The sequence below is a fragment of the Bombus affinis genome, chromosome 17, assembly GCF_024516045.1.
Source record: "Bombus affinis isolate iyBomAffi1 chromosome 17, iyBomAffi1.2, whole genome shotgun sequence".
In the NCBI taxonomy this organism is placed as follows: Eukaryota; Metazoa; Arthropoda; class Insecta; order Hymenoptera; family Apidae; genus Bombus; species Bombus affinis.
The window spans coordinates 5,512,242-5,535,555 of record NC_066360.1 but is presented as its reverse complement, the minus strand read 5'-3'; the positions used below and the strand labels follow the sequence as shown (position 1 = coordinate 5,535,555).

The 23,314-nt window shown below is 36.3% G+C and overlaps 1 protein-coding gene across 1 annotated transcript; it reads right to left on the bottom strand.

Moving 5' to 3' along the window:
* Nucleotides 1-1,451: 1,451 nt before the first annotated feature.
* On the bottom strand, nt 1,452-20,344 carry LOC126926385 (dynein axonemal heavy chain 9-like). Its single transcript, XM_050742708.1, has 7 exons — nt 20,051-20,344; nt 19,549-19,755; nt 13,159-13,306; nt 10,226-10,401; nt 9,615-9,725; nt 2,479-2,652; nt 1,452-1,649 (listed from the first exon to the last, which is right to left on the bottom strand). The coding sequence occupies exons 1-7, from the start codon at nt 20,342-20,344 to the stop codon at nt 1,497-1,499; spliced, it is 1,263 nt and encodes a 420-aa protein (XP_050598665.1). The 3' UTR covers nt 1,452-1,496.
* Nucleotides 20,345-23,314: the final 2,970 nt, after the last annotated feature.

Genomic DNA, 23,314 nt, shown 5'->3' with positions numbered 1-23,314 from the left:
AGGAGGGGTTTTTAGTGGGTATGGCAACGACATCCGACCGACTCCCACATAACCCAGTGATGCGGGTCACTGGGCATGCGTAATAGCATTTTCCCCTCCCCACGCAAAAAAAAAAAAAAAAAAAGGGCACCCCCTACCCCTTCCCGTAAGTTGTAAAGTAATTTAAAATGGAAAAATAAATTGTAATCGTACGTAGAAATGCGTTGTACTTCTTCTTTTATATAAATATTATCTTGCATAAAATAATACCGTGTTTTGAAAAATGAATACCAACACTCTTTGACAATTTCGAAAATCTTTATTTTAATTGCATATTTAGTCCATAATTTAATTTATAAAATTAGATTTGTAATAGAATTGCCACTCCACCAAGAATCCACTTACTAGCTCTCTCCTTAGTTCTTAAATTGAACGTCCACACGTAAGTAGGACCTCGCGATCGTGTTTTATACACAGGACATTCATACATATTCTTTAAATCTTGTTTGTCCTGTGTAATCGCCCTAATATACATAATTGGCAATAATGGAAACAATTCTTTGAATCTAGAGTACATGATACATCCTGTTTGAACGTCCCATCGTGCACCTTCCATGTACAATCCGTTTATATACGCGCCTTCTCTTAGTGCTGATCTGTAAAGTTTTTGTGAAAAATAGATTATTACTACTCTGGAATAAAATTTATACAAATTGTAACTGAATTTCGTTAATGATGAAAACTAGCGAGTTTATGTAAATAAATGTACTCGAAGTAAAATATTAAAAATATTTAAAAATGCAGTTAAGATATCTTTATTTATTAATACTTTAATATATTAGATAATATATAGATACTGGCACATTCAGTAGCTATAAAAAATATTTGTACATCATTATATTTATTAGAGCATTTATATAGCTACTAATTAATTAGATTCATGTATATTAAATCTAATTCCATTATTTATTGCTTCGCTTATGGGGTTACATGACTTCTAGTTCAGACAATATTTCGTTGCTCGTTTTCACTGCTATGAACTCCACTCTCCCCTCACAACTTTACGTCGCGTTCTCAAAAAATTGTATCAACTTAATAATAAAACGAAATTAATAAATAACAAAAAGTGAGCATACACATACTATTTACATTATATACGAGCTATATTATATACAATACTATAAAGGAACCAATGCTCTAAGCCTGTGCCTCATTCTCCCCGCTAATCTGCAGTGATCTTTGTGTCATTTAATGGTATTATATACTGTATAATATAATGTAATAATATATATAATAGTACTTTCATACGACTACAAAAAATTGATGCTGCGAAAATAAATCGTAGATTCCGCCAAAAAAAGGTTCATTGAAAAATAAGGATGTGTATGTACAAATACTTTTTTTCGCCATTGTATATGTGCGATAAGTATAGTATGCTTAATATTAACATCATACGGTAAGGAAAAATAAAAATAAAGAATATGTTTGAAGGAATGACGGAGTAATGTTTTTAATAATTACGTGATTTCTTCTTTGGTTTTTCTCAGTACTTCGCAATATAAACACATTTTGTCCAATGGCCATTCATTTTTGCGTGCGGTTTGTTGCATAATTGCAGTTAGAAATGATTGAGGATTGAAAAAACCACCTAGCCATACCGACGATGGTAACTGCATAATGATGCGTTATGTTATTAGAATAGATTAATTGATGAGGAGAATAAGATTGCAATAAAGTGGAATAATAATGCTGTAAGATTTTTTAGATTCTAATGTTAATTGGCAAAAAAGGAAAATTCTGCGTTTGGAACACGTAAACAATATGAATGACCCGTTAATATCGTCTGAAAGAAGATTCGTTAATATCTGGTTTGCCATCTTCTCGAGGGTTCGAATATAGTCCAAGCAAAAGATTGTTTCCCAAGTTCAGCTAAAGAGCATAAAATACAGGATATTAAAGGCGAGTATGCGAATAAAGCTGCTTGGAAATGTTAAATTTTATGATTTCTATTTTTTCTTAATGAAAGGTATTGTAATAGACTGGGGCGATGTCCTCAATTAATATGAATTTACACAAACTCAATCCAACTATTTTGGATTCAGTTCAGGCAGATTCATATTCTATTTACTACAAATTATCTATAGATTAATTATCTGAAGATGAAAACACTTTGATTCATATCAGTTCACATCTAAACTTATTTTAGTTGAATAGATTTAAGCAGTCTTTACAGCTTTTTTCTACTGGAAAGGGATACGAGTTATTAAAATTTCGCTTTTTATGGGTAGCAACAATCGTGTGCGTTGAACGAAGCTTTATTCTGTCGCTCATTCAATTTTGCTATGTTTATTTTACCAGTTTGAAATGAATTCCAGGCATCAAAATTTGCCACGGATTCAATTATCAATTTCACAAACTGAGACATTTCGATATTAATAGGGCATTGTTTTATACAATAATAAAAGTTACAATAATAGTAAAAAATAAGTAAATGTTTACGTTAAAATCAGCAGTCCAATTAGATAATTCATTTATTCGATACAACATATCCGTGAACCAACTGTTTAATCCTAATTCTGAAGGGTAAGCTCTTTTTGTCCAAGACGGCGGAACAGCATCCATCATTATATAATTTTGTAGATCTTCCATCTCAGCATTAATAGTTAATTCTCCCTATCAAAAAAACATCATTGATTAATTGTCTGGCGTTATGTTACAAAGCAGCATTTAAAGTTTGAAAATTCAAAAGATTATGTAACTTCCTTCATCAATAAATTTGAGAAGTTATAATTGTTTTCTAGAAGCAGTTACATTCAATATAAACAATTTCGAATTTAATGTTACATTTCAATAGTTTTAAGTTGATCATGTTCTAATTGATTTAATGATGATGGAAAAAGTACGGCAATATGTTCCAAGAGTTGTAGCAGTAATTTGAGTCGCATAGGAGAATGTCGCTTTGTCATTGCATTCATCGTATGGTATAATTCTACAATGATTTCTTTCTTTATGATATATTTAAAAGTATTTTATATAACATACAATTTGGAAATTAGGTTCCAGAAACACATATAAGAAACATTCGGTATTTGCACAAAAGTTGGAACTCAAGTGTTGCAGTTATATGGAGGTAGAGACTGTTCTAAAAACTGAGATCTTCGATATGCCCAACGTAGAAGAGGATAAGTTAGATAAGAGTTAAATAAAAAAAAGCGACAAGAGTCGAAGCATTTATCATGTAAAATAAAAAAGGGGGTAGCTCAAATGAAAAGAAAAATAAAATGTAACAAAAAAACAAGAGAATTTATTTATTTCTTGTACTCTGAATTTACACTGACTGCGATTTGTTTCTGAGCTCCAACCGTGACTTTCCAAGATTGAAGCTCTTACAATTTGACTTTCAGTAGGATCTGTTTCTTTTTTGTTTGTCACCCCTCAATATCAGTTCGTTCGTGAGTGCCGAGGCGTGCAGACGTGTGTCCAGTGCCCGGCAAAGTCCACAAAGCAGCACGTGACCATCCAGTTGCTGCTGAGTGCCGAGACGTGCAGACGTGTGTCCAGTGCCCTGTGAAGTTCACAAAACTCCACGTGACGCCCAGCTGTCGAAAGCGAATCCAACTAACCTAGCCAGGGGTTAACAGCCTCTCGACTAGTTCTTTCACACTGAATTAACTAGCTCGATGATGGCTCTATCATTTCCAACAGGCTCCCCGGAGCAAAATTACAACATCGCCATGTTTCCTCCCCCGTGACAAGAGGGCAACACAACTATCCTGGTAAATGACCATCACACGAAAAAACGAAAGCTCGAACCAACCAAGACAAATGTAAACAAGAGTCAAACTAAACCATCAGCCAGCCAAGTGACCACCTACAATAGATTCTCAATACTGGAGTCCACGGAAGACTCCATGATTACAACCGAAAAGGTAAATAATCTCCATACTCAAAGAATTCCCCCTCCCCCACCGATATTCATTAACGACGTAATCGACATACAGTCAATGATTAAAACTATCGAAAAAGACATCAGCAAAGAAGACTACAAGTTAAAGACTAACAACAACCACGTGAAAATACTGCCGTCCCACCCAGACGCCTATAGAAAGCTAACCAAGCTATTAAAAACGTTAAACGCCAAATTCCACACATACCAGCTCAAACAAGAAAGACCATTTCGAGTGGTGCTACGCAATATCCATCACTCAGTCGATCTAGACGAACTAAAATGCGAACTGTCAAATCACGGCCACGAAGTAACTAACATCAGTAACATTAGGCATAGAATCACAAAAAAACCCACTATCCTTATTTTTTATAGACCTAAAACAAAAAACAAACAATAAAGAAATCTACAATATCAATCGGCTGATGAACTCCATAGTTAAGTTCGAGCCACCTCTTGTAAAGAAAGAAATAATACAATGCAAGAGGTGCCAAAGGTACGGCCACACGCAGAAATACTGCAATCACAACTTCCGGTGCGTAAAATGTGCAGGTAATCACCCCACTGACCAATGCACTAAATCCCCGGAAACCCCCGCCAAGTGTATCCACTGTCAAGGAGAGCATCCTGCGAACTACAAAGGATGCTCAGCCTACAAATCGCTACATAATATAAAGTATCCAAAACTGAGACCCAAGGACATAAACATACAAGAACCTAAACCCCAAAAACTCACCACACCAACAGTATCCTATGCGCAGGCAACGCAAGGAAACGTATACAACTCGAAAACACACAGTGTACACACAGAAAATAGAATTCCCACCCCACAAAGCACAGACAACTTTACCAGACTCGAAAAACTTATCGAGAAACAAACTGAGCAAATTAACAACTTGCTGTCACTACTCACACGCTTCATGGACAAATTCATAAGCACAGAAGCAAAATAAAACCAATGCGAATAGCTCTGTGGAACGCCAACGGTCTAGCTCAGCAGAAAGCCGAACTAGAACTATTCTTAAAACAACAGCAAATCGATGTGATGCTCATATCCGAAACCCACTTCACCGACAAAAACTACCTCAAAATACACGGCTACAACTTCTACCACACCCAACACCCCAGCGGAAAGGCTCACGGCGGCACCGGAATCATAATCAAGTCAAACATCAAGCACTACGAACTTCAACCATTCCAGAAGGACTACCTCCAAGCAACAAACGTAGCAATAGAAGACTGTCATGGTACAATCACCACTTCAGCTGTATACTGCCCTCCCAGACACTCCATCGCCAAAGAAGACTTCGACAACTTCCTGGACACCCTGGGCAATACATTCATAGCCGGAGGAGACTACAACGCCAAACACACCCAATGGGGCAGCAGACTGGTTACAGTAAGAGGCAAAAACCTCCTCAACAGCATAATAACCAACAACCTCAACTACCTTACCACATACGAACCCACACACTGGCCCACCGACACAAACAAAATACCCGATCTCCTTGATTTCCTCATAACTAAAAATATCTCGTCAAGACACGTCCAAATCAATTCCTCGGCTGATCTCTCCTCTGATCATTCTCCCGCGATAGCAACAGTCAGTCCAACTATCATCGAGAATACACCTAATGGCTCCATTCATAACCAACACACCAACTGGCAGCTCTTTAGAGAAGTCTTTACCCACACAACTTCAGCCTCAACCTCACTAAAAACCAATGATGAAATCGAAGCAGCCACGGAATACCTAAATGCGAGCATAATAAACGCTATCCGCTTCTCCACACCGGCAATAACGTCCATCAGCAAACACGAATATCCCCAGTACATTTAAAAAAAAATAGCAGAAAAACGTAGACTAAGAAGAGTATGGCAGACCCATAGAACATCGGAGGACAAACGCAAACTAAACAACGCAACTAGAAAAATATCCAAAACCATAAAAAACTACAATAATGACTGTTTTCACAAATATCTCGCCAGCTTGTCCCCCACAGCCGACTCCAGCTACTCACTATGGAAGGCCTCCAGGAAACTCACGCGCCCCTCACAAATAATACCTCCAATCCGCCGCCCGCAAGGTGGAAGGGCGCGTAGCCCTATAGAAGAAACCAACCTATTTGCCAAACACTTGTCTGAAGTATTCAAAGCCCGTTCCTCCATAACTGCTACGGACGTTACAGAATACCTGTACACTCCCTTCCAAATGTCCTCTCCTATTGAACCCTTCACTTCTGCAGAGATCATAGAAGCAATCAGTCGCCTAAACCCCAAGAAAGCAGCAGGTCACGACCTAATAGGAAATAAAGCAATCAAGGAACTTCCCATAAAAGGGATTGCACTCATCGCATCAATCTTTAACGCCATCCTCCGCCTTGAACACTTTCCTAAGGCGTGGAAAATCTCACTAATCACCCTCATCCCCAAACCCGGTAAACCAATATATGAAACCAGCTCCTATCGCCCCATCAGTCTCTTACCTACCCTGTCTAAACTATTCGAGGGGATGCTCACGAATCGTCTCCTTCCACTCCTAGAAGAATTGAAAACTCTCCCAGATCACCAATTCGGCTTCCGAAAACAACACTCAACAGTAGAGCAAATCCACCGCATAACCCACATGATCAGCCAAACCCTTGAAAAGAAAAAATACTGCTCAGCCGTATTCCTAGACATCCAACAGGCATTCGATAAAGTATGGCATGAAGGGCTACTCTACAAGCTTAAAAAAATCCTACCCCACCCATACTACTCCATCTTAAAATCCTACCTAACCAACAGACAATTCATAGTTAAATGTCTAGGCGCCACTTCCGCAACATTCCCAATAGAATCTGGCATACCACAAGGTAGTGTCCTCGGACCCCTACTGTTCTCCATCTACACTGTCGACTTACCAATATCAACAGGAATAACCATAGCAACATTTGCCGACGACACAGCGCTATTAGCTACCCACGCAGACCCGGCAATAGCCTCATCCACTCTCTAGCGAAGTCTCGACTCCATGGAAAAGTGGTTCCAAAAATGGGGTTTTAAAATAAACGAAAAAAAATCCTCCCATGTAACCTTCACGCTCCGAAAACAAACCTGCCCCCAGGTCACCATTAACAACGCAATAATCCCAAGTAAGGACTCCGTAAGATAACTGGGCATGACCGTGGACAGGAGACTAACTTGGAAAAAACATATCTCAGAAAAAACAAAGCAACTAAAGGAAAAACTAAGAAAATTCTATTGGCTCACGGGCCGACGCTCCAAACTAAACATACAGAACAAAATAACCCTCTACAAGGCCGTAATAAAACCTGTCTGGACCTACGGAATCCAACTATGGGGAACAGCAAGTAACTCCAACATTGAAATACTCCAACGCTTCCAATCGAAAACGCTAAGATCCCTATTAAATGCACCCTGGTATGTTACCAACGAAACAATCCACCGTGACCTCAAGATACCTACAGTCAAAGATGAAATACACAAGTTCAGAAGCAGATATAACACAAGAGTCAACAACCACCACAACCCACTAGTCACCCAACTACTGGACACGACGGACCAGATCCGCAGACTAAAAAGAAAATACCCTCTAGATTAAATCCTTAGTTTCTACTAGAACCAACAATATAAAACTATTATAATCCATGTCATCGTATCACGCCAAACTAAGTTACTGAAAATTCTCAACGAGAATTGATTGTAAATATTCTAATAAATAAAAAAAAAAAAAAAAAAAAAAAACCCTCAATATCCCCATTAACCTGTAGGCGTACATGACCATTGCCACGCTTCTAGAACATTCGGTGGAAGGACTGTTGGGATATCGATGACTCATTAGGCACTTCGGCGATATACATTGTCGGCAAGGCTGCCACATCTTTATCTCCATCATCGTCCCATCGGATTTGAAGTATGCCGGTCGTGACACATTCGGCAAACATCAAACCTAACCTCAACCTGATTCCAAGCTTAAACCTTTAACTCAAAGATCTAAATTTTCTATTTTTGATGTGTGACCAATGAAACTTACTAATATACATATTTGCTTACTTTATAAATAATAATTAAATACATGTTAATAAGTAAATATAATCCAAATTATTTGTTTGGTTTCATCTTTATCAGAAAGATCTCACAAATACGTTAGTAAAAGGATGATTTAGAAAGAGTAAAAGATAAAACAGTTTTACTTTTGATTTAGTATTTTGGTACATTGTCTCAGTGATATTCGATTTCCAGTACGTCAGGCGTCCCGCAGGGGGAACGACGACTGTGCAATTATGCATGGGATCCTTTTGTGCAATTATCGAATGTTCCCGTTTGTTCTTTCTAAATGAAATGCACATACATTGCTAGCTAAAAGTTTGAAACCACTTTCTCAGTTGTATCTGTATTAAGTATTTTGCTAATATCGTTATTAATTTGAAATTAACGTTATAGTTATTAATAGTAATTTATTTTCATAAATTTTTAACGAGAGAGTTTTCTAAGATAACAGAATTGTAGTTTTTTTTTAATTCTCGTGTTTTGTAAAACACGCAGTAATTACAATTTTTTGACTGGTAAACATATATACAGTGTGTCCGGTTTATCGTGAATGCCACGAGATGTTTCAGAAAAAATTGCACCACATAAAGGAGAACGTATTATACGCTATTGTGTTTGACATTGCGGTGACCTTGAAACCTGATCTTGAACGTGACATTACAATTTTTAAATACAGAGATCTATCTTTTATTACTCCTATACGATAAACAATATTTATACATATAGGAAAGACACAAAACGTAATAATATAAATATGCAGCATTCTTATATATATCATAATAAACAGTATAACTAAAGGTAATAAACAAACAGTATTGAGTATACAGTATATATTACGATCGAGGCCAGAAGTAGGAATGGAAGATAACCGGAAAGGTGACTTCCCAAGAATTTGCATACTATTCAGTAATTATGTAAATTAATTTAGGGAAGAAATATTTGTGGCGCGTATTTTTTTCTACAATGATTAATAGTAAAACAGTTACAGGTAATTAAAAATTAGTAAGGCCGAACGTTTCCGACCACGTACCGAGTGTACCTAAAGAATGCGTGACTTCATAAGTCTGTAACGGTGCTCAAATATCAGTAGAGTTTTAATTTAATTATTTTAATTAATAGGTAAGTATATGGAACGGAAATATGAACTAATGAGTTTCTAATAACCTAAACTTTTGTTATCAGTAACCTTCTTAATTATGGAAAAAGATTCAAATATCGAATTGGGCCAAATTATCTTAATTATTATATTAAATTATCAAATTATAATAAAATATATAAATATTAAATTATTAAAATTCGCGCTTACTCTACAGGTCTATACAATGCGTGCACCAAAGGTAGGGGCAGAGAGAAATTTCCTCTCTAATAGAGGTTAGAAACAGACAGTGCAAGACAGAATAGATAAAATTATTTCTTAGTATATTTCTTATTACGAGCAAACAATTCTAGAAATTAGTGGGGGATAACTCTTGCCCATAAATCCGGGCAAAGTGTTGGTTTGCTATCTTATATTGTTTCTGAACTGTAGTTTACCCTAGTTACATATAGCCTTCTGTATATGTCGTGCATGCGAGGGATCATGTGTGCGATTGCGTAAAATGTAAAAATATAAAAATGCATAAATATTTGTCATTACTTTTAAGCCTAACTCTAATTCTTGCAGGGACCTTCTAAGTTCTTCACACAGTAGATTCATGAGTTCGCATTCTTGTAAAGCAACTGTGACAAATGGTGTACGATCTTCCACCTAAGAAATTTAACAAAGATTTTATTAGAGACGGAAATTGTTCCGAGATTCGACATTCTATACCCAATTTCGTCTCTCGGTTTATCTTCGATGTTAACCAGTTAACTGCGGAATTTAGTTTTCAAAATCCCTTACGGGATGCGTAATTAAAATCAAGCAATGTCATGTAATTAACGCAGTTAATTGTTTAAATGATGCAACGATTTTGATGAGCTTAAAATGTTGTAAATATCAGTACTGAAGAATTTTTCTGTATGAATCTACACATATGTCCCCTACAATCGCTGTTTGGCCTTAGTTTTCCAAAGTTAAATATTCTATACATTGTCAATAAAATAATGAGAACCTTAAATATTGACAATAATATTGATAATAAATATTTATTGTCTGAACGTTCTTTTAAAGATTTCCGGTTTCTTAATTCCTAATTTCTATTTATTTTAAATTTAGATTTATTAAGTAATTCATTAAAGTTAGTAGTAGAGAGAGGCAGTGAGTACCTTGCTGTAAAGTTCTAGCATATTGAATTCTTCTGGTAGTTTGTCCAATAAGTCTTCTATTTGTCCTTTTATTTTGTCTTCTTTTGAAATATCTCCGCTTGTTGTATCGCTGGCAGTTCTTGTTAGTATACCCAATAACGTTTTAAACAAATTTTCCACAGTTTGCGTTAAAAACCCTAATAAATGTATAAAATAAATTCTTCAGTGTATTAATTTCAAGAAGAGCCTTTATGTTAAATCGAGAATTGACTAAATTGCCTATTTGGCATTATATTACGAATTCATCAATTTATGAATTCTAAGGACAAATTGGAATTTTTTTTATTGGACTATTTCGAAACTTCGTTAAAAAATGTACGTACAAAATTTCTATTCGTGCCTGTTAGATTATTATGAGAAATAAGTGCTCGTGCGTAGTATATAACAGCAAAAATTATTCAACGTATTGAAAATAAATTTCTTTATACGTATAATGCAATATAAATGGGAAAAAGACACAGCAACCATTTATTTATATATGTCGGAGATGGAAAAACACCGGAACCTCTCCTTGAATTCTCGGGAATACCGTAATGTCGTAATTTAGATTAAACAAATGTCGCTCCGATTGTTCGAGGTTTATGATAGTGAGCTTGGGCTCGAGGCGACAACCAGTCGCCGAACGTAGCCGCGGTCAAGGGATGAACGTTTTATCTAACAAAGGCACAGAGTAACTCTATACCTCCCCTTTAAAGAAATAGCCGTAGCGACACGTGGCAGTAAATATTTCAAAGGTTTCTGTTCCGTGGCTCGCCACACGCAGATCCTATCCTTCGGGTAAGATGATCTCCAGATGTCAATATACCTCCGCAGTATGTTTAGCTAACTTGAGGACCCGCAATAAATCTTAAGATTTAGTCAAGCAAAGTTCTTCATTTAGACAAACAGTCCTTGTTGCAACTACGGGACGATAGGAGAAGCCTATCTTCCACGAACGATGCCCCCGTCAACAACCTCCCCTCAAGGGCGGCCAGCATCTCTTTCAAAACGCCGATATGGAGATCGACCAATTAGCAACAGCGCTAATTTCCCTCACCTTTGGAAAGAAAGCTTTCTTTGACGAATCCGAGGATCTCATGTCCTTAGACCCACCCATTATAGTTTTCCTCGACGGCATCGTCGAGACGGAGAGTTACACTCCGGTAGGATCTCGACGACGATTCAAGTAACTCTCGGATACGTAGTGATTGCCCCATGCATTAACATTGAGTACAACTTAGACGCTAAAGAAGAGTAGAGTTCGTCATCCCGTTGACCGTGGATTCGTTATTGAGCCTAAGATCATTGTCATTAGCTTCTCGAGTATCAAATTATCGCGATTACTTGTCCAATTCCAACATGGTCATGTTTGCACTAGTAAATATCTCCTCTATTGCATAGTGATCACGTCTAGTGTCAATAGGGATTCGTTTACGCCCTTAACCCTAACTCTAATCGTAACGCCACCCCGACATATATAAATGTAGTATCGTGGGCAAAAGGCCCAAGATATCGGCCGAACCGTATACAAAGTGGCGAGAGCCGTGGCACCGTCGAGTACATCGATGTGTCGTCGGTCCCTTCAAGTGGACAGTTTTATGGAAAGAGCCTGCATGATCCTGGCCACGGGGTTTCGGGACACGTGTTCGATGGGACGAGAAAAGACAAAGAGACGCTAAGGGTAGAGTTAGTTGAGACGCCAGCGAGAACGAATGCAAGAGGCGTGCAGTATGAGTTGAGAAGCGAGAGCGTGCGAGTACAGATGCCGAAAACGAGAGTTGTAGAGTTGCTAGCGTTGTAGAGAGATCGAGTTGTTAGTTATAGAGTTGCCAGAGTGATTTGAACGGAATAAGACTTTTGTGTTTTAGTTCAAGTTGAACATTTATCGTTCTCTGTCCAATTAATCTCTGTCATTTTTATTTATCTTAATAAATAGTATTAGGAGAATTTTACAAATCTAAATTATCCTAATCCTATCCTTTTTCCGATACTACATAAATATATATAAAAGATGTCGATATTATTTTCTTTTGTTTAATAATTTAATTGTTGAACAGTTTAATCATTGTTAACGGTTAGTTCTTAAGAATTTAGTCTGAAATGCAGACGTGTCTTTCTCAGATAAAAATTAATTACATTACACAATTATTACATCCAGAATTCTTACGTCTTCTAACTTATATTCCCTAACAGAGCCTAACAGTCAAGGGCCTCAGTATAGGTTTCAAATTTTGCAACATCTCTATCTCTGGTATACATATACATATATAAAGTGCAAAGTACTTTTATGTTCGTTCGGTTATAACTTAAAAACTACTGCACCGATTTAAATTGGACTCAAATCATTCAATAGAGAATATTCCAAAGATGGTTTAACCAAATTGGCACCTATTTACTATTTTAAGTTGTCAAGCAATGAAAGAGAGCACTAAAATTTCAGAACGAATAAACTGCTGCTTCACTGGCAACAGTGAAGTTGGTATGACAGTGAAAAATGGCCCGAATAGATCAATCGTCATTCTTCGGCTGTATTCGGAATAAGTTCGAGCGCCGTATGCAATAAGTGGGGAGCATAAGGCTCACGTTTTACAACAAGCAAAGTAATTACTTCTCCAAACAATTATTATTCATCTTCTTTTCGTTTTGACTTATTTGTTACAATATTAACATCAATCAGTTACTAAGGACATACATCCGGGTAAGGACCGAGTATATCAGCTAGTTATAATGCTACTGTGACATTATTCATCAATTCACGATTACTATTCTTAATCATTTCAACTCCAAATACATAAACTTTGATTCGAATTAGCGATCTCACAACATTGATTTGTATTCATTAGTTATTCTCTAATAATATGATATGATATTATGTCAGTTTCATTAGGTTGTTTTGAAATGTTATATATATTTACCAATTTCTGCATTGGGATGAAGTCCATACAGAACAGGACTTTCAGCAGGTAAGTAGTTATCGACGTACTGATGATATGCATCATAATCACTATTTGGTGGTACCAAAAAATCTGGTGCAAGGTATAATTCACCTACGCAAAAAGTGTAAATTCATTTCTTTGTTAACTGTTTCTGTAAAAATTGTTGTAGTGCCTTCTAGCTCCATCTCGTCGTAAATTATTGAAGCTATCGATGGTGTCGAAAAATATTTCCAACAAAAGTCCAACAATTTCGAGGGGTATATAATTTGATGTAATTTTTTCACGAATGGATAACTGAGGGATTTCTGAATGATAATATTACATTTTTATATGGAATTATATATTTTTTATTTTATTATTTCACATTAATCGGTGTAGTCCTGAAAAGGCAAAGGAAATAATAGAATAAAATTCATACTCTGAAATGGCTATTTTAGAGATATTTTGATTTTGATATGTATTGCAAAGCGATACAACATCAACAATTTTGAATTGTTGGGCAAAATAACTCCGGGCAAAATAATGTCGCTGCTACATGCAACCGTCGAATGAAGACGAATTTGAATTTTCCGACTCTCCCCCGACCAGTATAAATAAACAGACGCGATCGCGAGCGACGGTACATAACGAGTACATAGTGAGTTCATATATAATACATATCGAATATTTAACAGCATCTTGAGTATCCTCGAGTACCTAACGAGCGTCTATCAAGTCACGCGACGAGCATTTGCCAGTATTTATTCCGCGACTTTATTTTGCGATTTATACTTCGTACGAACGACTAACGTCTGCGTTTGTATATTAATTTATTGTCTTAAATATATTAACGGTTACAACAACAAGTAATCTCGTCATTAATCCTCACAACCTACGTCCTCTTCACACAAACATCTACAGATATAATGTTATAATAATTTAAAAAACGTATTTGATATGTACTTGTACTAATTCAAGAATAATAAAAGGAGTCTTATCATTAATCTTATTTGTGTTTGATGTGAAAAAATAGAATATTTAAAGAAACATAAGTATGTGCAAAAATGAGATTGATATAATGCGAGGTAATAGTCGTGTTATAGCAAAACATATCTTTTTCTCGATGCTTAGATTATAGATTCTTAAAGGTTGATTGTTAAGAAAAATAAAATAGATTGGGAAAATAAAAAAAAAAGCCAACACCACACGGAGTTCCCAGGCGGTCACCCATCCAAGTACTATCCGTGCCCGGCGTTGCTTAACTTTCGTGATCGGACGAGAACGAGTGCTTTTTTTTTTTTTTTTTTTTTTTTTTTAACTTTGTTTATTAATTCCAGGTTTTACATATTTTTTTTTTTACATGATTTTTTTTCCAGAATAAACGCTGAATTCTAATTGTAGGGTGGTACAGGCAAAAGTACCGATACGCGACGGTACGACGTAGCCATGCATTATTACATTCTTTTCTCTTTTTTTTTTTAAGATTATTATTGTTATTGTTAAATAAAATAAAATTAAGCCGCTGTTGCGCTGTGCTTATGTACGATATTTTAATTTATGTCCTGAAAGCCTGGACGCAAAAACAGGACAGTTCGCTAGCCTGTTAGGGAGGGGCTGGGAGGGGATGGACTGGGACTGGCGGGGAGGGGTGGGGAGGGGGTGGGGAGGGGTGTTCTGTGGGATTAGTATAATATTTGTTTATCTATTTACATATTTACATATTTACATATTTACACTTTTATTCGGTGAGCGTTGCTGTTCTGTGGCTCTTTATCTTGTTGTTTTTTGTTATGGGTTCCGTATCCACCAATATTTTTTTGTGTTTTTTCTGTGTTTGTCTTCTGTATCCTTTTGGGGGAGGGCCATGTTGTATCTCCACCTAGTGTCTGCCGTGCGGCCATCTAGGTTTTCCTCGTATTGAATAGATTTCATTCCTATTTTCCTTTGCATATGATAAATTATGGGGATGTTGTTTTGGTCTTGGAGATAGTTTCTTTCGTCTAGGTATAGGAAGGCTTCGGGGGGGATGTAGCCTGTTAACAGAGTGTTTTTGAAGTATGCGTCGTTTGGGTATAAGCAGCCGAAGATTAGGCTGTTTTCTTTGATCTTCGCGGCTTGCGAGAAGTGATTTCTCGTTAGTTTTAGGATGTGACAGTCGATGCGGTGGATGTTGGCTAAGTCGTATATTTTTTTGTTTTTTATGTATTTTCTGTATCCGCTGTGTTCCGATCTGTAAATGCTCAGGCAAGCTCTGATGCATTTTCTTTCAAATATGCGAATTTTTTCCATTATTGACGCTGGTATGTTGTACCATATTGGGCAGCCGTAGGTTATAATGGGTCTTATTAGCGATTGGTAGCACATGATTTTTACTTTGCTATCGAGGATTCTGGAGTAAAACAGCCTTTTTGTATTCCAAAAAGCTTTGCTGGCTTTGGAGAGTTGGATTTCGATGTGTTGCTTATAGTTTAGTTTTTCATCTATATTTATTCCTAGGTATTTTACGCAATTTTTGTGTGGTATGAGGTTCTCTTCGTTTGCTTTTTCTTTTAGGCGGAATTTCCTGACTTGTTCCCTTTCTGCTGGGCCGATTTTGCTTGTCATGGGTCTGAATAGTATGGTTTCGCATTTGCTTGCGTTAATTTTTAGTTTCCATGTATGATAGTAATCGCTGATTTTGTTAAAGAGATCTTGGAGTTCTGTTCTTATCGTTTTGGTTTTGCGGCCTGTTACGTAGATGATTAGGTCATCCGCGAAGGCTATGGAGCGTTTGTGTGTGGATGTGTTGAGGTTAAAGAGGTTTAGTAAGTCGTTATTGTAGATGCTGAAGAGTAGCGGGGAATTTACTGTTCCTTGTTGCAGGCCGTTCTCTATGGAGAATTCTTTGCTTGAGGTGTGCGAGCCGTCGGTCATTATGAAAGTTTTGTTTGTTATCATGTCCCATACTATTTTGATTAGGTATTCGGGGAAGTTCTTTTTAGTCATTTTATAAATGAGTCCTGGGATCCAGACGGTGTCGAAGGCTTTTTCGATGTCTATTAGGCAGGCGGCTACTCGCTGATTTGCGTTAAGTGCCCAGCAGATATCCGACGTAAGTTTATTTATTGCGTGGATTGTGGAGTGTTTGTGGCGGAAGCCGAATTGGTTTTCCGGGATTATCTTATTTTTTGAGCAGAAGGCTGCTAGGGGGTTGTTTATGATCATTTCGTATACTTTGCTTATGTTGGGGAGGAGGCTTATGGGTCGTAGGTTTGCAGGTGATGAGCCGTCTTTATTTTTTTTTGTAATGGCTATGAGTTTGGCTTTTTTCCATTTTTTGGGGAAGTACGTGTTATTTAGTGCATTATTAAACAGTACTGTGTAGTACCATTTTATTTTGTTTGGTAGGCGTTTGAGCGCGATGTTTGGGATGCCATCGAAGCCGGCGGATTTTTTGTTGTTTAGCGTGGAGAAGATTGTACTTAGTTGGTTGAAGTTTGTAAAGTAGTTTATTTCTGGGTCGGGCTGTTTGGGGTCGTCCGATGTGTTTTCGTTTGAGAATGTGCAGACTGTTTTGTTTAGCGCTATGTCTTGTTTTATTTTATTTTTTAGTATGTTTGTTTCGGCGATGATAATTCTGTTTAGTTGTTCTCGGCCCATGTGTTCGTTTTGTGTGTGAGTTTTGACGAAGTGGGTACCGATAATGTCTAGTTTTTCCGTTGTTTTTGATATTATGAAGTTGCCCTCTGTGTCTTTGTTGGTGTTTTGTATCTCGATGCCTGCTTCTTGGATGAGGGAGGCTTTTTCTGGAGGCAGTTTGAGGGGCGGGATGGAGTTTTGTTCCTTTGGTCTGAAAATTTGATTTATCTGCGGGAACATGTTAGCAGAGTCTTTTTTGGAGATATTTTTTATTTTATTTGTCCAGTATTGATTTATAGAGTTTGCGAATTCTTGTTTTAGTTGTGATTTTATTTCGTGTAGCAGGTATTTTAGGAATTCTATGTCTTCTCTTTTGTTGTAAGAGTAGTTGAGTCTTAGGTTGTTTAATTTCGATAGTATGTAGCTTTTGTCTCGTTGTAGATTTTTTATTTTATAGTTTATATATGGCTCGCAGGAGTCTTTTTTTTTAAATGTCGGTACGGATTCTTGTAGGGCGATTTGTATATGTTTTTCTATTTCGTCTATGAACGAGTCGATTTGTCTGTCTGTTAGGTTGACATTGTTGTAGATTTTTAGGTCGCAGTTCTTTTCGAGCAGGTTTTGGAACTTCTTCCAGTCTGTCTTTTTGTAGTTGTACCTGGGTGTTTCGGTCTGCGTTTCGAGTGTTAGGTCGTCGGATGTGTTTTTGCTTATCTGAAATACTATGGCGTTATGGTCGCTGTCGTAGTCTATGGTTTTGAGAGTGTTATTTGGTCGTAAGTTTTGGAATTTTATTCGGGCGTCTGCTAGGCATATGTCTAGGTAGGAGCGTCCTTTTGGGTAAGAGGGTAGCTCGGAGCCATAGAGGTTTGTTTTGTAGAAAATGCTTTTATTGTCTAGCCAGGTTCTGACGGAGTTTCCTCTCGTGTTGTTTATTTCGTTTTTCCAGCTGGTATGTTTGGCGTTAAGGTCACCGGCTATTATGTAGTAGTTTTCCTGTTTGTCGAGCTGTAAAAGTTGGAAGAGATTGTCGAATTCGTCGTTAAATTGTTTCTGGTTTCCGTAGGCTGCGTAGGCTGCGGAGATAAATAAGTTTTCTTTATTGTTTATTTTTATTTTTATGATCGTCGTCTCTAGGATTTTGAAGTTTGTTATTTTGTCGTTTTGTATTGTTTTGAACTTCAGGGGGTTTTTTGTGAGGATTGCCGTTCCTCCTCCTTGGGTAGCGTTTGGTCTGTCGTGTCTTATTATAGTGTAGTTTTTGTATTGCACCTTATGTCTATAGTTCAGTTTGGTTTCTGAGATGAGTACTATGTCGGGGGTTTCTTTCTTAATTAGTGTTAGCAAGCTGTATCTTTTTTGGTTTGAGATTAGTGAGTTGGCGTTTATTGATATGATTTTCAAATGATTAACTTTTATCTGGTTTATTTTCTGCTGTGATTGGTGGGCGGGTGTGATTTTGGCTAATCTGACGAGAACGAGTGCACTCAGCGCGGTATGAGCGTTGGCTGAAATAAGTGATTTTTTTATTTGTATTTGATGGTCAAAGAAATAGAATATTTAAAGAAACATAAGTGTGTGCGAAAATCATTAATCTTTTTATTAGAGTTTATAAACTTCTATAAAGTGAAAGATTTACTTTTCAAATAAAAATTAAATTGAAATTGTATTATTACCTTGAAAAATCGCTTATGTTATAATAATTATCCAAAGTGATATATAGCGGCATTCGACAGCAAAAAACTTTCCAACGGTTTCATCGGTACATGGTATACCACCGTTGATAGACTGTTTACGAGAGACCGACAAAACATAAGCAAGGTCACGACGAAGGGTAAGCGTCGACAGGCTTAATGAGCCATGGATATCCCTACGGTCCTTTCGCCAAACACTCGAAAAAAGGCGTGCGTGACCGCGGTCGCGAAAGTCTAACGAACGCGTGCGTAGTGGGGATACAGTATTGCGGGATCTTCCCAAAGTTCCAAAGGGAAGGTTCCGGTGTTCTTTTATCTTCGACATATATAATATACATACATATGTATACAATACATGTACACTATACATACATAAATTGTATATGTATGTATGTAAATGTAATTTTTTAACGACGATTAATAACATAGTAACAGAGAAATTTGTTTAATTGCTATTTGTGCTTGGGTACGTTCTAAATTATTTAATAATTTATTATTAAAACATATATTGACTAAAAAAAAGCAATTATTAAAGAATATAATGTACGAACTTTGCTAATATCATCACTAATAAAAAGTAATGCTTTATCTTATTAGTAGTTTTTCCTAATTTGATTGCAGGTTACAAGGAAGACAGTTATAGTATGTTTTAAACTATTAGGTCATCCCATAAGTTCGTGCCGACTTTTGTGTATATATTTCATGTGTCGATTTATAAACATACGGCGATAAGGGACCAATGCACTTGAAAAATGGGAAGAAGTTGTACAACGAGAGGGGGATTACATTTTTTCATGAAACTGAAAGGTATCTAAACAATCTTAACATATATAACCACTCAAAAAACGGAACGAACTTATGGGACAACATAATATATCACATTTGCGAGATATATTCCAAATATGTCTTATAATTAATAAAAAATCTGTTAAAGAGTATTAATTTGAAGTTATTACATTACACAAGATAACGTAAATATTGTTTTCTGCTTTCTCTCATTGTTGCAACAGTTACAAATCTTCGATCCATAATTTTTAATTTAACATCATATGATCCATTAAGATTTAAAGTCACTTACCCTATTCCACCCTTGCGCCCCAAATTTTCTACGTTCTGCAAGTACAGCGTGGTAATAACAAAGTGCAAATAATATTGCTTTGAATTCGGTTTCCTTGCTGCAGGACTCCAAAGTTTCCTGGGTAAAGTTATCCAACGCTTTGTGAATATTCGCTTGAATTCCAGATGGTGGTTCGTTCGTGATCTTTATGGCTGATTCTAGTATACCCTATGTACAATTTAACGAACCTTACATTTAGTAATTATCTATCTATATTATTGGCTAAAGTATCACGTGTATAGTAAATTAGGGACTATAATAGGGACCTCAGAATTTTCTCAGATTTTTTAAAGCAAAAGGACAATAAGAAATTAGGCCAGTTAACGAAAGACCTGTAATGCCTACCGCGTTAGTGAAAAACCATATTACCGACGGAGGGTTAAAGAATATAATTAGCACATGTTAACTTAATTAAAAGTGCATATTTTCTTTTGCTTTTTCAAATTGTACAATTGTTTATTACCTGAGGTATTATTGATTCATGAGGATCAGGACTGGGTTCCGCACTAATGAACAAACGATAATCATCATGTGGATTCTCCGAGCACTGTTCCATCTTTTTTTCCAATGTAGGCAACCATTTCCTCACTAAATGGACATTTTGCAAAATTACCCAGTGGCCTTCGTTCGCGGAAAGTTCTATGGCTTCTTCCGCTATGGGTTCTTGACCTTGACCCAGTGACACATTATGGAAATTTCTGCCTCCAAAAGTGAAACCCAATTGCATTGCCAGTTTTTCGACGTCCTGAATTTCCATCGTTGTCGTTATTGCACATACATATTCCATGTGATTACGTTGATTTTCGTAACATGTTTTTGTATAATTCATTAGGTATCGATAATTCTTAATTTTAATTGTCTTCGATTCAAGTTATAAAAAGGTAAACGAAAGATATGTCATCGAAAGCAACAGAGTATAGGAAATGAGAAGAGTAAGAAAGTATTGCAATTATATTGCATTAAAGAAAAAATATTAAATATTGCGCAGTTTAGTTATAGCTTATCGGTTGTTCAGGGTATGCAAGAATTATATCTTATGACTTTGGTAGATGATCCTACACCTTCAGATCGGTGGAGATTTATTAAAGAAAGGTACCCTATAATAGAATTTCAAGGCTAAATTTTTTGTATGACATTGCTTAATGCTCGTTACGAGGTATAAATATCTGTAAGGAACCATGGGTTACAAATGAACCGTTTTTTTTTGGAAAATGACTTTAAAATTCCATTAGCTCTTATATTAAAATTACATTAGAAAATGTTTACATCTATCAGTTAAAGGAGACAAATATATTGGCTAACAAGCCGAAAATCCAAACTAAGCACAGAAAATAAAGTAAAAATATATAAAACGATCATAAAACCAATCTGGACGTACGGAATACCACTATGGGGGACGGCAGCAATGAGCCATATAAACAAAATAGAGGTAATACAGGCTAAAATCCTCAGAACAATAGTAAACGGACCTTGGTACGTCAGAAACGAAGATATACGAAGGGACCTGGGAATGCCAACGGTCAAGGAAGAAATCAGCAGATACTCCGAGAAATACAAATCAAGAATAGCAACACACATAAACCGGCTAGCTGCGGAAACATACAAAATCACAAATATGGACAGAAGACTAAAAAGGAAGCACCCAGCAGACCTTATAAAGGACATAACCTAACAAACACGAGGATGGTACCCCGCTGGGGGTAGCCGCCAACATGCTAATGTAACCGCTAAAAAATTCCACCAAATGTCCAAATTGGACAAATAGTGAATTTAAATAAATAAATAAAAAAAAAAAAATCTATCAGTTAGATAAAAACTAAGTAATGCCACATTAATGAACAAACAGAAAGCTATTTCTTTGAATTTACGATAACCTATGCTAAATAGAATGAAGCATCTAACTTCATCATTTCAAACTATTACAAAATTACTTACCTTATGGAGAAATCTTTCGTATAAAAATTGAATAGCGTTGAAGAGAATATAATTTAGTACGTGGAATTGCAGAAACGTTAAATACTCTTCGATTTCGATATTGATGAATGTGTTGTAAAAATCGATATTTCAAATAATCTTTTCCTATATAAGAAGTGAATTCGCTTAGTTTCCGGGATATTCACGAAAAACTACCGATATCACTACTGTGAATTCTGTATCTGCAGTTGTGCAGCCGTGACAGCGTATGCATTAGTTTAGTTGCCGATTGCCGGTAACTTATGGTCTCTTTGAAAATGAGGGTCGGGCGAGTTTAAAAGCTTCGTACACAACGTACATATGCGAGGTTGCAAGAGTCTGTTATAACTGATAACTTATAACTCAATTAAAAGTGAGTATCATCGGTGTATTAGGTTCAAATATTAAATAATTAAATAACTGTTAATAAACAGAAGATAAGCGACCGGCGACTGGTAACCAGACAGACGCATAGGCTGTCACAGTTGAATATCTATAGGCAGAAAAAAACTATGATTGAGCCGGTAGTTTCTTGCCAATATATTGAAAACTAAACGAGTTCACTTCTTATATACAGTATAGTATATAGGCAAAATATTTCTACAGTATATCAAAAAATCATAGAATCCGAGGGTCGATAACGTTTTTACAGTTTCACCCTATATAGCGTTATATATTGCATACAATATTATGCATTATATATATTATTATTATTACAAGTTAATAGTGTTACACACTAGATAAATAAATAAATAAATAACTTTACGTGTGCATAGCACGTATAAATATGTGTATGCCTTCCATATTCTTTGTAGTCGCAGAGTCTTGTCTTAACTTCGTCTTAACCCGTCTGGTCGCGAATGGGAAGGGGAATAAAGAGTAAACTTCGTTTAAAGGACCTAGCTACGGAGTGAGGAAAGTAGCGATGTCTTTTAGTAAGCAGATTGTAAGGAACCGCACGATACTTGGCCCAGAACCTTAGAGACCCGAAGTACTTAACAGAAAAGAACACAAAAGATTCTTAGGAATCTTTTTTTTTCTTTTTATTGTTTATTTAAATTACAATCAATTCTCGCGTTGAGAATTTTCAGCAATTTTTCTGGCGTGGCGCAGTAACGTGGCTAGTATTTATAATAAGTTGATACATATTATAGATAAGTATAATTTGTGAGTAAGTATTATAAATAAGTAAATATTACATTATTAAATAACTAATTGAATCTGTCGTTTAGGTCTAGCGGGTAGTGTCTCTTCAGCCTGCGAATGTGGTCCGTCGTTTCAAATAGTCCAGTGATTAGGGGGTTTCGGTGTTTGTTGACTATTTTGCTATATCTGCAGCTATATTTTGCTATTTCCTCTTTGACTGTGGGTATCTTGAGGTTGTCACGTAAAATAAAAAGAAATTTAAAAGAAAGAAGAAAACTTAATTTTTTTCTTCGTTTATACACTTATAAGACACTTCTGAGCTCTCGCCGTGACCGTTCGAGACTGAAGCTCTTAGAATATTTTTTTCTTTCGGTGACATCTGTTCCCTCATTATCCCCACTACCCTGTAGGCGTACGTTTTTAAACGTTAAAATAGTACGTTAAAATATTGCCTTGTTTATTTGGACGACATAGTGATATTCGGAAAAACGATTCAAGAACATAATGAAAACCTCGCGATAGTATTTCAGAGACTCAGAGAATTAGGATTTAAATTTTTTTTTTTTTTTTTTTTTTATTAGAGTATTTACAATCAATTCTCGTTGAGAATTTTCAGTAACTTAGTTTG

What these genes read in the sequence shown, in the direction of transcription:
- LOC126926385 (XM_050742708.1), bottom strand. Translation starts at nt 20,344, where the DNA reads ATGGAAATTCAGGACGTCGAAAAACTGGCAATGCAATTGGGTTTCACT. An exon ending in GGGCGCAAGGGTGGAATAGG is followed by an intron (nt 13,307 to 19,548) that starts GTAAGTGACTTT and finishes AAGAAATGAATT; the next exon opens with TACACTTTTTGCGTAGGTGA. An exon ending in ATTGGACTGCTGATTTTAAC is followed by an intron (nt 1,650 to 2,478) that starts GTAAACATTTAC and finishes ATCATTATGCAG; the next exon opens with TTACCATCGTCGGTATGGCT.